The 12,360-nt window shown below is 43.4% G+C and overlaps 2 protein-coding genes, 1 non-coding gene and 1 pseudogene across 4 annotated transcripts; 3 read left to right on the top strand and 1 right to left on the bottom strand.

The window, feature by feature from the left end:
* Positions 1–37: 37 nt before the first annotated feature.
* Positions 38–1,614, bottom strand: LOC115747373 (annotated as a pseudogene).
* Positions 1,615–2,559: 945 nt separating this feature from the next.
* TRNAY-GUA lies at positions 2,560–2,650 on the top strand. Its single transcript is given in 2 exon segments — positions 2,560–2,596; positions 2,615–2,650. It is a non-coding gene; the product is annotated as a tRNA-Tyr (tRNA).
* Positions 2,651–3,041: 391 nt separating this feature from the next.
* LOC115747314 lies at positions 3,042–7,318 on the top strand. The gene is made up of 5 exons (XM_030683427.2): positions 3,042–4,011; positions 4,496–4,619; positions 4,705–5,844; positions 6,345–6,792; positions 7,048–7,318. Exons 1-4 carry the CDS (start codon positions 3,140–3,142, stop codon positions 6,729–6,731), a joined length of 2,523 nt encoding a protein of 840 aa, XP_030539287.2. The 5' UTR covers positions 3,042–3,139; the 3' UTR covers positions 6,732–6,792; positions 7,048–7,318.
* A 1,206-nt stretch (positions 7,319–8,524) lies between these two features.
* On the top strand, positions 8,525–11,977 carry LOC115747210 (metacaspase-1-like). 2 transcript variants are annotated; one of them, XM_030683265.2, is made up of 6 exons: positions 8,525–9,120; positions 9,199–9,431; positions 9,858–10,188; positions 10,471–10,582; positions 11,005–11,187; positions 11,707–11,977. In XM_030683265.2, exons 1-6 carry the CDS (start codon positions 8,996–8,998, stop codon positions 11,764–11,766), a joined length of 1,044 nt encoding a protein of 347 aa, XP_030539125.1. In that variant the 5' UTR covers positions 8,525–8,995; the 3' UTR covers positions 11,767–11,977. The 2 variants fall into 2 exon arrangements, with proteins under 2 accessions (XP_030539125.1, XP_030539124.1); XM_030683264.2 differs by having other exon boundaries at positions 8,528–9,431.
* Positions 11,978–12,360: the final 383 nt, after the last annotated feature.

The raw sequence follows: 12,360 nt of genomic DNA, 5'->3' as shown, positions 1-12,360 counted from the left end.
ACGAAAAGAAAAGAAAATGACCATGCCAACAATGAGAAAATAAGCGCACATCAAATTACTAACTTGTCTTATTGGCCACAGAGGTTGTTAACTAGCCTTTCAAGGTTGGTGTGAGAACCCCCTGGCCTCGTTGCTGCTTCCGCTCTCTTCTTCCACTTCATGGCCTTCTCCCTTGTCTCTCTTCCCTTCTCCCCTTCCATCGACTCCCTCACCACCCCTTCAGCTCCCTCCCTCTTCAAACCATCTATTCTGCCCTCCACCATCTCCAGCCCGATCCCCCACCTCGTGCACGAATACAAGCAGTTCGTGTGTTGCTCGGCGAAGAAGGGTCAGCAGATGAGCGGCACTCCTTCGCACATGATCTCCAACGTGGAGTTCCACCCGCTATGCGTCACGAAGCCTCTAATCGAGCTGGGGCTCAAGACTCTCTCTTAAGCACACCAGCCCGCGAGCAGTCCTCGATCCATTATCTCCTCCCTGAACTCTTCTGAGATCACATTCTCCCCACCGTCGACCACGTTCGGCCTAATGACCCACAAGAAGGGGCGTTAGCTATTGGCAAGTCCCCATGCGAATTCGCTCAGTTCTTCTCAAGTCACTGTTATTAAGCGCCCGAAGTTCACGTACAGTACCGACTCAGGCTCTCTTCCATCAAGCCAAACCAAGCATCCACCGTCTTCCCTCCATAGACTCGATCCTATGGACCCCAACGGATTTGGCGGTGGAAGTAGTTGTTGGTAAAACATGGTGAGCGGGCCTAGCGTGCAAAGCTGCGGATACTTGGCTTTGATGGACTCTAATACTTCCCCTTCGAAATCATCGAAAGTGTTGAGGATCAAGCCCTCAGCTTCGAAAGCGTTGTTAACTGATTCTTAATTGTAATTGACCATTATGTCGTCCGGGTTGGCTGTTCTAATGAAGGTCGGGAGATCCCTCAATCGGATTCCCAGCGTCACGGGTATCCAATCGGCCACTGTGTCGAGAAGTCCATTACTTAAGCAGCTTTCGTCTACAATCTTAATGTCGTGTAGTGAATGTGTTAGACAACATGTAAATTCAATCATATGTAGAAGCCAAGCATGTAAAGCATATCACCTACTTTTCAATGGGAACAAGCCTCTGCCCACTAGCTCTTCAAAGTGAAGGTACCCAACATGCCGCAACCGCTAGGAGTGAAGAACATCACTTCAGGAACGCTGAATTCTTGGGCAACTTTCAAGGTGAAGCTCATCACGCCATCCGGAACTACGCATGTGGGAGGAGGGGCATCGGAGTTCATGAGCTTTATGGCGAGCTGCTGGAACGAACGTAAGTCATCCACCGGCAACGTCAAGCATAGTGAAGGGAGGTCAAGTATGCCTCTCGGGTTCGAGGGCGGTAATCCATCGGAGATGACGTCGAACCTGAAGTCGGCCAAGCCTCGAAGAGCGTCCTCTCCCAAGGACTTCTCTATCCTCTGGCGGTTGAACTGCGTGCGAACAAAAGTGATGTGGAAGCCTTTGTGATGAAGAAGCTCATCAGATTTAGCACGGGTTTTATGTGGCCCTGTGCCGGAAGGGGTATGCACAAAGCATGGGGCTTCGTGGTGCATGGATCCATGATTCTCTTTGCAAGTGAGAATGAGCACTCGCACCAAACTTTGGCAGTGGAGGGAGTAGCAGTTCTCCCTGTTTTGAGGTATTATTTTTTGTTGCTAACGTTAGGTAGACTAAGACCTCGTGGTCCACAATGACCGACATATCAACGATGGGACAAACTAATCCGAGGCTTTTAACAATTAGTATGTTTGACCATTGATAACAGCCTATTACATCATTTTAGTAGATAAATGAGAAAGAAATCCTAAATGTAGATACACCGACTGTAAAGTCAAGCCTCATCTTGAGTAGAGATACCTGTGGTCCGATTCCCTCTCCTTTTGATTTTTGTGTTATTGTATGCACAAAAGCAGAGGTTGTCGCTGGAGCCTTCACCCCCGGAGCGATGGAAGGAACGGCGGCCTGGGTTCTCATGACCCGACGAGACGGATGTTGGATGGAGATGTGAAGTCGATCGGTGCTTCGTCCGCTCCGATGGCTAAAGCCATGGCGATGGTCGAAGCCCTCAATTGTATCCTCTCTTCTCGAGATGGCAAAGCCTAAGCTTAGATCCTTCTTTCACCCCATTGGAAGCACTGAGCTACTATTTTAATCGAATTGCGTCCTGCTAGTAGAGGCCATCTCAAGTGTATCAACTATCTCTTGGGAGGCCCATGTCATGATCTTATCACGTAAAGAGCTGTTTGTTAATTTACCTAAAGGTTAAGATGCTATTTTGTTCGAAAGAGTACAATATGGTGGCGGATTAGGTAGTCAAGACATTAAGGAAGAGAATCACCTCGAAATTGAGTATCATCTCCACCTCAAGCTCTCTGAGATTTACTTTGTCCTGGAACCCATCTCTCAGGGCTTCCACCTTGAACTTCAAAGTTTCATTTTCGACCAAAAAATAAAAAGTAGAGGCTGCCACGTATCACGCTTAAAAGAGTTTAAATTAAAAATTGGGAGCACCACACATCAGCCGACCTTAGCTCAGTTGGTAGAGCGGAGGACTGTAGTGGGTAGCCCTCATGGTGATCCTTAGGTCGCTGGTTCGAATCCGGCAGGTCGGATTTTTATCTTTTAATTTTTTAAAATGCCTTTTCTCTGCTCGTTCTCTTGCAATGCAGACGTCCGGGGCTCGAGCAGTCAAAAATATGACTGACCAAATCTCAAAAAGCTGATCCTCTCTGCTCATCATGCTCTCCTCCTCCAAAAAACTTCTCATGCCAATGTGTGTAGTCCGAATTACCTATGAATGTTTGACCTAAAAAAAAAGAATTCCCTATGAATATTTGAGTTTTTGATTGGAGACTTGGAGTAATCTTCGCGTACACATGGACAATGGGCCAATATCGATGGGCCCAAATAGGCCCATGATTGATGGACTGTACCAGCCTGGTCCGTAGTATTTGGGCCTCATTTGTAAATTTCTTGCCACGATTTTGTTGGTCGAATCTTGCCTCGAGTTGACGAAGCTCAAGCTCATTCTCTCTAGTCCTTACCAAGTTAGTTTGATCCTCGCCAAGTCACTGCTCTCGTCCACCACCACCGCCGCCGCCATGGTGACGATTTCCGCCACTCCGGCGACCATCTCCCGACAGCCGTCAACCCCAACTCCTGAATCTCTCTCTGACATTGTTGACATGACCAAGTTGACCCAATCTGACCTCCTGGCCCTCTCCCTCCGCTCCTCCTCCGCCGGCGACCCCCACCTCCCCGATGAACTCCTCCTCCCAAAGATCGATCGCTCTATCTTCAACGAGAGCGCCGGCTCCCGCCGCCAGACTTACTCTCGTCCCCCAAAGCCCCAATCCCCCGCCACCGCCGCTACTTCCTCCACCATGACCGGTCACCACCATCGGAACCGCCTCCCCGGTCTTCTCCCAACTCCGAAACCCCCTCCAGTCTCCGCCGACAATCCGGAACGCCACGAAAACAGAATGATCATCAGCTATCTCAAGCATTTCATTTCTCAAAACCCTAATCCTAATTTCGGTCACATTGATCTGACCCCTCCCTCTCTGCCCGCACCAGTAGTCCCCGCGAGGGAGTCAATGAACTGGATGAGTTTCGGGAGCGAGAGGAAGCGGAAGAGAGGAAGAAAGCCGAAGGTGAAGGTGGATGTGGAGGGAAGTGACATGGGGTTAGAAATTGTGAACAGGAATGGAGCGATGGTTGACATTGAGTCATTGGCGAGTGCTGTTGATCCTTATGGCGAGGAATTGAGGAAAAGGACGGAAGGTTTGGCGACAGAGGAGGAGTTGCTAGGGTTTATGAGGGATTTGGGAGGGCAATGGGGCAGTAGGAGGAAAAGGAGGAAGATTGTCGATGCATGTGTCTTAGGAGATGCGTTGCCAGTTGGGTGGAAGCTCTTGCTTGGCCTCAAGAGAAAGGAGGGACGCGCTTCAGTGTTTTGCCGTCGATATATAAGGTGTCTTCCCTTTTTGTTATTGAAATTGTCGGCTTTCTTAGTTTCCTATAAAAGAGAATGAGATGTTAGTCTGCTAGGCTTAATTGTCAGGAGGTTGCTCCTCTATAGTTTGCTACTACATCTTCCGGTTTGCCAAGGGAAGTTTCGGCCATGTTAGTTTGCTGGATTGCAACTTGCATCTTAGGATTACGAGGTATAGGCACGCTATGGATGATTATGAACCTTATAATTTCAACTTTTCTGACTGTGCGCACTCTACTTTTAGTTTACAAAGAATCTAAGTTGGTTTACTGATGATCCGACAAGTATGTTGTCAAGACATTCATCAGTTCTCGTGTCTCATAAAGTTTTCCTTTCGCTTCTGTTGGTTTTAAATACGTTTTATTGCAATATGTCAGTAATAGTGAAACCCTTTGATTATCACATTTACTCGCTCCTCTCTTTCCTGACCTCACATTATACCAATATGATATGCTTTTCTTAGCCCAAGTGGACAACAATTCATATCATGCAAGGAGGTTTCTTCTTACCTTCGTGCCCACTTTGGGCTTGAAGATGCGTGGAGGCCAGCGAGTCAAAGAAGCAATGATATTCAGCATGATTTCAAAGTGGGTTCTGAACACTTGAGCATATAATTTATGCATTAGACTGGTTTTATATGAATCTGATAAATATTTCTGTGTATATGTTCAGCATGCAAGCGTTACCTATAAAGATGATAGCCAATGCCCTGGTATCGTTAGCAGAATGAATAAGCCTATTTCGTCTCTGTCAAACGAGCATGGCCAGGAGGTTAATTTGCTTGAAATTGACAATTTGGCGGATGTCCAAATACACGACCTTTTCGAATGTCATAAATGCAACATGAGTTTTGATGAGAAGGATGCATACCTGCAACATCTGCTATCCTTCCACCAAAGGACAACAAGGAGGTATAGGCTTGGTTCATCTGTAGGAGATGGAGTAATAATGAAAGATGGAAAATATGAATGCCAATTCTGCCATAAGGTATTCGAGGAAAGGCGTCGATATAATGGTCATGTGGGAATCCATGTGAGAAACTATGTTAGAAGAGTGGAAGATATGCCTGGACAGGGGGTTCTTCAGCAGAAAATTGAGTCTTCAAGCAGGGATGTTCTACCTTTGAAGATCTCTAAAATGGATGCTCTCATTGAAATTGCACAGAGTTCAATTCTTGAAACTTCTCCCATTGTAGATGATCATAAACTGTCTGATATTTGTCGTCATGATGGACTTCATGAGAAGAAAGTTGATGCTGTAACAGAAAGTAATGCTGGCCCTCTGGTGGACTTTGGTCCTTCTGTTGGTGAACTGAAAATAGAAGAAAACTCCAGTGAGGAAACTGTGGAACCAGAGTCAACTGATAAAGATGGTCAGAATATGATTGCTCATGAGAAAGATAAGTTCGATGACTCCAGCGATGTTGTGGATGTCAACATATGCTCTAATTTTGATACTGCAATTGAATCATTATCTAATGAAGAAAATTGTCACACATCTGAGACAACTGGTGGAAAAGACGATCATGCATTTGCAGTTCAAGCAAATAGCGATAAATGTGGTATTTTGCAGGAAAAAGGACCTGAAAGTTCTTTGATCATACTGAATGATAACAATAGTATTGCAAATAGTAAAAATGCTGAAAGTTTGGCCTGCACTAGCAACGTAGACCCACCCGAGACTGATGGGAAAGAGCTAGAAAGTACATTGGTAAGCAGCAAAAATGAAGCCAGCGATCATGTGATCAAGACAATGCAGCAGATATTTGAGAGTACCTTTGATGAAGACGAAGCTCCTGATTCAGTCTCCAAGGTGCTCTTACCATGATTGCTTTCATTTGTTGGATGATGTCATCATTGAAGCAGTGATGTATTGTTCAGTCTTGCGTTTATATTAATCTTACTACGGAAATGAGAGTTCTTAGTACCTATTCTATGCTTTCCAAATCAGACTTCTCAATAACTGTCTTTGATATGGTTTAAGGCCCAATTAAAATCCTTCATGTTGCTTACCTGTGTTGGTCAATGTTCCATGATACGCAACTCCATGTTCAGCGTCTGTTACTGTAGTTGGCAGCTGTAGTATTCTTTTGTTTGTTATGCAAATTTTGATCCTTTTGCCGAGTTGAAAATACGAAATAGACTCTTCTCTTGCCCTCTATCTTATGGCTGTGGGCTCAACTAATTCATACTCTCCACATGCTTGATGCAAAGTTGTCACGGGCTGTCAATCAGCTGCCTGGTTCTTTGGTAGGACACTTCATTGTTTTCTCGTGTAGTGAAGAACCTTCTTTTATGTAAATCGTTTGTCAGGAGGAGAGTGGTCCACATGCTGCTGAACAGAGAAATGACGACCTCGCAGCATTTGAGGAAATGAGATATGATGAAGAGGAAACTATGAAATATGATTTTGTAACAGCAGAAGATCCCTTGACAGATGTCCCAGTGGATATGCCAAATAATGCTGACATAGAGCAGCAGTATGTTTCTCCTGTTCGGTTTGGGCCAGAAGAAGTGATGTTAGATGTGGTTGCAAGACATCAGCTTACTACTGCTTGTATGTGGTGTGGGGTAGAGTTTAAGCATGATGCTGTCGATTCTGAATTGCCATCAGAGTCGGTTGGTTTTATGTGCCCAACCTGCAAAGCTAAAATCTCTGGGCAACTCAATCTGCTGGACAGTGGTTTTGCCTCGACCTGACGCCAGCTCTGAGCTGGCTTTACAATCATCCTGTTCTGTGGGCAAGCTGCTGCCATGATTGGTAATATTAACTTCCCTATTGGGAGGTTTCTCTCTTGTCAGTGTTTGCTTGGCGATTCCTCTTAAAAAGATTAAAGCTTTAGTCATCATTTAATTTTATTTCTAGTGGATCTTTGTGGTGTTGGCTCCTTGATGGACGAACTCCTCTTTACTTAGTTGTTCACTGGTTGTTTATCCATTTTGGCGTTGGTGCCATATGGTTATGACTTGTGAGCGTTCAGTCCACTGACATATATTGCTTAAACTTGCTTGGCAGGGTAATGCAGACTGGAGGATACAACACGGAAACTATCTGCCACTATCAGTTTTGAGCAGTCAAATGTATGTGCTTCACTTGTTTCTGACCTGTCAAGTCGCTGGTGTACTATATTGTTAATGTTGTGCATTCTCTGTGTATGACTACTTCTCTATTGATGACTTGATATGTGCCGCTACTGCTAGGACATGAGGTTTATTGCCCCTAGTTGGATGTCCATTATTGGTAGTAGCCCTTTCCAGGGTGCGGCAGTGTGAAGAAAAGAAAAGAGGAAAAAAAAAAAAACATGAAAAGGAAAACAAAATAACTCATGGTGAGTATAGTTGTGCCCACTGCAGCTCTTTTTGACCATTTAACATTAAATGACCATATGCTCAGGTGCCAGAAAAGCAACGTTCGTTGTATCTATGTTACCTGTCCGATCCAATACAACAAGAAGTTTGTTGTTTCTGTCTTGAGATCTTACTATCGGTTGTCCAAACTTTGTGATCCGTCGCACCTTCTTTTTCTCTTTTTGACTTTTTTCATCCTGGTGGACAGGATTGCTTGTGTATCTGGGCGTGAAGAGGTGAGATTTTGAATGTAATTAGGTGACCCTTGGACTTGGTATCTATTGAGAAATTCAGGGTCTCCCCTTCCTTCTGGAATGTTTATTTGTCGGAAAGTGAAGATGACTTGCTCTGTGATAACGAATAACTTGTACTGGCAACCATTTGGGTTTTGATTCAGAATATCACTCTCCCTTTTCCCGGCTCAATGTTACTCGGTTGTATTTGACTCATTGCTGCCGACATCGCTACTCCTCCCTTCGATTTACCAAATTCCTTCCTTTAGGAGGAGGAGAAAAAGGGAAAGCGAAAAACGAAAAGAGCCATCGAGGCAGCTTTACCTTCCAGTGAGCGAGAATCTTGCTGCGGGGAAAAAAGGGATGATAAGCCCACAGATCTTGATCAGAGACAAACTGAATAAAGGGCGTTGCATCAGGTTCTATCTCTTTATTTGTGGGAGAATAAATGACATATGACCGTGGAAATGAATCAATGAATAAAGGAAAAAAGACAATAACGACAGGCATACTCTTAGTTTTAATATTGCTAAAGTAATCAACACAAAATACTTAAAGCGTTCAATCCCACGGTTCAAGAACATTCAAAAACAGATCTCCTACTGGGTTTTCGGGGTTTCACTGCTAATATATGAAAGATGAGATTTAGCTGCCCCTCTTTAAAATGCCATTCAAAGGAAATGTTCCGTTGCTTGAACAGAGAAGGCCAGAGAACATGCCAAGGAATCACAATCACCGTCCATGTTCATGATTAAGAGTTATAGCAGAAGACACTAAAGAAAAAGTGACGTAGTAAGCTTGTTGTATTGGGTCAGACAACATAGATTGAATGGTTGTGATCTGAAGTTTGGCAAAAAGTGCAATAGGTTTCTGACTTTTTTTTGACAATTGTCCCCGAGTTTAGTAACTGCATCTGTTTAAGCTTGAATGTTTCTGCAAGTTCTTGAATGATAAAGATGAAAAAATCGATTCCCTTATGCTACTAACAGCAACTGAGGTCAAACTGGCTGTTAATAAGGGGGACAAGATGTCGCCTTTTCAGCTTTGTCTAAATTGTCGAACATCATTTGTTAAGGAAGCACCATCAACGGTGAAAGGCGCGACTCAATCATGTCGATTGTCAATCTAGTGGTGCGACAAATGCTCTTGCGGACACGGTTAATGTATTCGAGGAAGTGTACCGTGTGAAAAGCATATGATTAAAGAGCCCATGATGTTATAAAGTTCCCATGTGCACTCATCGGAAGAGAAGTATAAATTCTACAAGCAAGGCAACGTGCAGTACTCAAATTTCAGACCTCCCCTTGCTCATAGAGAAACATCAACCTGGTCTAGTCTCCATCTCTGAATTCTCTGAGTGCTCAAGACTCGAGACGGGCAAAAATGTCGGAGGCCACAATGGATGGTCGACACATAAGCTGCAGCCAGTGCCAAAAACAGATGAGGCCAGTATGGACTTTAAAGGAAATGCACTGCCCTTCTTGTCAGAATCTCATCAAACTCACGAGGTACGATGTCAGGCTACCAACAAGCGTGGATGCCAAGTGTTCCCTCAAGGAGAAGTTTCAAAGTAAGCTCAAATGCAGGAATTCAAGCAGCTCCAGCTCCAGTCGCACTTCCTCGAATCGCTACTCAGTTCCCGGAAGTGGAATGACATCGGCGACTAAACTACATCCAGGGAAGCGTGCCGTTCTCTGTGGGGTGAGCTACAAGAAGAGGAAGTATGAGCTCAAGGGAACTGTTAATGATGTGAAGCACATGAAGGAACTGTTGCTTCGGACCTTTGGATTTCTGGAGGAGAACATTCTAGTCCTCACAGGTACTACAAAAAGCGATTACTTCAGTTGTTCACTAGAGAAGACCTTATATTCGCTTGTAATGTATGAGGCACCGCTTGTTCAGTCATTTCCGGGGATGCCTCGCAGTCTTTTCACGTCTTTCTCACTCTTTTCCTGTCCTTTTCTATATATCTAGCTTCGGACTCAAATGCATGCTAAGTTGGTCGTTGATCCCTGAAATCAGTGCTTATGCTTGATAAAACACAATTACTTTCTTGGAGGAATTTTTTAGTTACTTTTTAAAGTATCTCCATATAGAATATGTATAATTAATCGAGGAAAATAAGACGGACAACCAAGAGAGGAGCTTGATAGAGTTGCTTTTTGGCTGTGCCACTTCCAGCCGTGAGCTGGGTTGGACCACCAAAACCGGATGAAATCACAATTGGAAATGTACTAAATTGCAGAAGAGGAGAAGGATGAGCATCGAAGACCAACAAGAAAGAATATTCTGGACGCGTTTCAATGGCTTATCAGGGACTGCAGGCCAGGGTACTCTTTGGTTTTCTTCTTCTCTGGGCATGGTTTACGGCATCCCGAAAGTGATGGCGATGAATTGGATGGATTTGATGAAAGCATCTGTCCAGTTGATTTTACCACAGAAGGCACCATTCTTGATAATGACATAAATTCTGCAATTGTTCGTCCGCTGCCGAAAGGGGTAACCCTTCACGCGCTAGTTGATTCTTGCCATAGTGGGACTGTTCTAGATCTGCCATATGTATACGACATTAAAAAGTGAGTCCTCCAACTTTAACTGGATAAAAATGTTTATCTTGTTGTAAAACATCACTGGATAGTCAGCACTTCATGTTTTATGTCGATGCACTGAATTCATTTTGCAATTTGGTCTGCTACATTTGCATTGTAAACCTCCTTCTTAGCGTCTTCTCATTCATAGTCGATACTATTGTGCCTGAGAAAACAAAGTGAACATGCAGCTGAACACATTTATGTGCATGCTTATACTATGAAGAGATCATCTGATGTTAATTTCTGAGGAAATTTTCTGAGAAACAGAGGTCGGTGGCTCGATAATCGGCCTCCTTCAGGTGCATATAAGGGAACAAACGGTGGACTTGCCATTTGTCTAAGTGCTTGTGCGGATGAGGAACTGGCTGCTGATACTTCTGTAAGATATATGCCCTTTGACAAAGTCATGTCTCTTTACATGTGAAAAAATTTGCTATCTGTTGCTCTCTTTAGTTTATTTCCCTGGCTATTATGCATATGTCTCCAGAATTTTTGCTAGGAAAATGATATGATCCTTATCTGTTAATATGTGAAAGAAGATGAAGTGTAGCATGCAAGGAGAAGAAGCTAATTCTTAACATCATGAAGTCATTCAGATTCCTGTATGTCAGTAGGAAAATGACAATGTTTCATCTGGGACTTGAACAGTGCCTAGTGCCAACAAAAAGTCCTGAATTTTGAAAAGAATCTTGATTCAAACAGGAAGCGTACTCAATTTAGCAAGTTCAAGCTTCCCTGGACTTTGATATTGACAGTATCAATATACTATGGAGATTCTTCAATAATAATCATTGCTTGCAGGCTCTCCATGGGAAGATGTCTGGTGCCATGACCTCGAGCTTCATCCAAGCTGTTTGGGAAAAACCTGGGATTACATATAAACAACTACTGAAAGCGATGCAAGATGTCGTCGATGCAGCTAACAAATCTAATTGCTTAAATAGTCGTATCCTATCAAGGTTTTTTCATGCCAAGATGTCACAGGTCATCTTCTTCCCTTACTGAATTTAATGTTGAGTCAATAGAATCGCGAACTGAAATAGAATCTCATAATTCATCCTAGAATCTAGGATATATCTGGCCGTGATTCTTGATTCAAGAAGAGATTATTAGGTGTCAAAGGGACCTGATGTTTCTAGTTATTAGAGGCATTAGCTATATCTGAGATCATCGCCGTCATGTCAGCCACAAATCTACCATGGTTTGGAGTTTGCCAGTCTCAGAAAAGATGACACGAGGGACACAAAATTTACAAGAAAATTAAAGAAAGAAATGGGGTTGTCTTCTCAATAAATGACAAAAGGTGGTGCAATTGTGATCAAATAGGATTGGAGAATGGAGATGTGGAATCTTGGCCAAACTTGTGCATTAAGTACTAGTTAATCGAAAAGAAGCCGGTGTTTGAATATGATAGCTGGCCTCATTAGTAAATGTTTTTGAAGTCTTTAGGTTCTTAGAATTTCCATGTAATAACTCTGAGTCACTTGTCATTGAATTCTGCAGGAACCTGTGCTATCGTGTTCTGAGATGATAGCCATTGAAGATATGAAGTTCGAGCTATAAAGAGGGAAATATCTCCAGTACAGCATACTCCACGTCTAACAAAGCTGGGGATGGATGGTGGGATACTTATCAGGATCAAAAACATGCTTTTGTGGAGATTTTGCGGTGGAAGGAAATGACAATGTGAACATCTGTCACTTTTGGTAGATGATGAGGCATCAAAAGGAATAGGATGAGCATAAGATCCCTTGCATCCTGTAACTGGTTTCTTTCTTCTGTGGTCAGATAGCTCCTTTGTACTTCATTATGAGATGGTAAAAGTTTTTTGAGATATGACAAGGAGGCTGTAGAATAAATTTTCTGTCTGCACTTTACAGAAGGTTCTCAGACATGCAAGGAAGATTTGCATTTTGGGAAGATTCCCCTTAATCTCTGAAGAAACTCATGCCAAGAACGAGAATCAATCAAAGAAACGCATCGAGGAACTGTCAAATGATAGGAGGCCCATGTTTGTTCATGCAGGAAGTTCTATACACCACTCGTTTTTCCGACCATTGATGCCTTAAGGCATTACCATGAAGGTCCTTGACATCTTTATCAGGTTCAAGTGCCAAACAACCAAGTGGTAGAATAAGAACCTGTCCCTGGTTCCCT

The sequence above is a fragment of the Rhodamnia argentea genome, chromosome 11 (genome assembly GCF_020921035.1).
Source record: "Rhodamnia argentea isolate NSW1041297 chromosome 11, ASM2092103v1, whole genome shotgun sequence".
In the NCBI taxonomy this organism is placed as follows: Eukaryota; Viridiplantae; Streptophyta; class Magnoliopsida; order Myrtales; family Myrtaceae; genus Rhodamnia; species Rhodamnia argentea.
The sequence above is the reverse complement of the archived record's forward strand: the minus strand, read 5'-3'. Positions and strand labels throughout refer to the sequence as shown.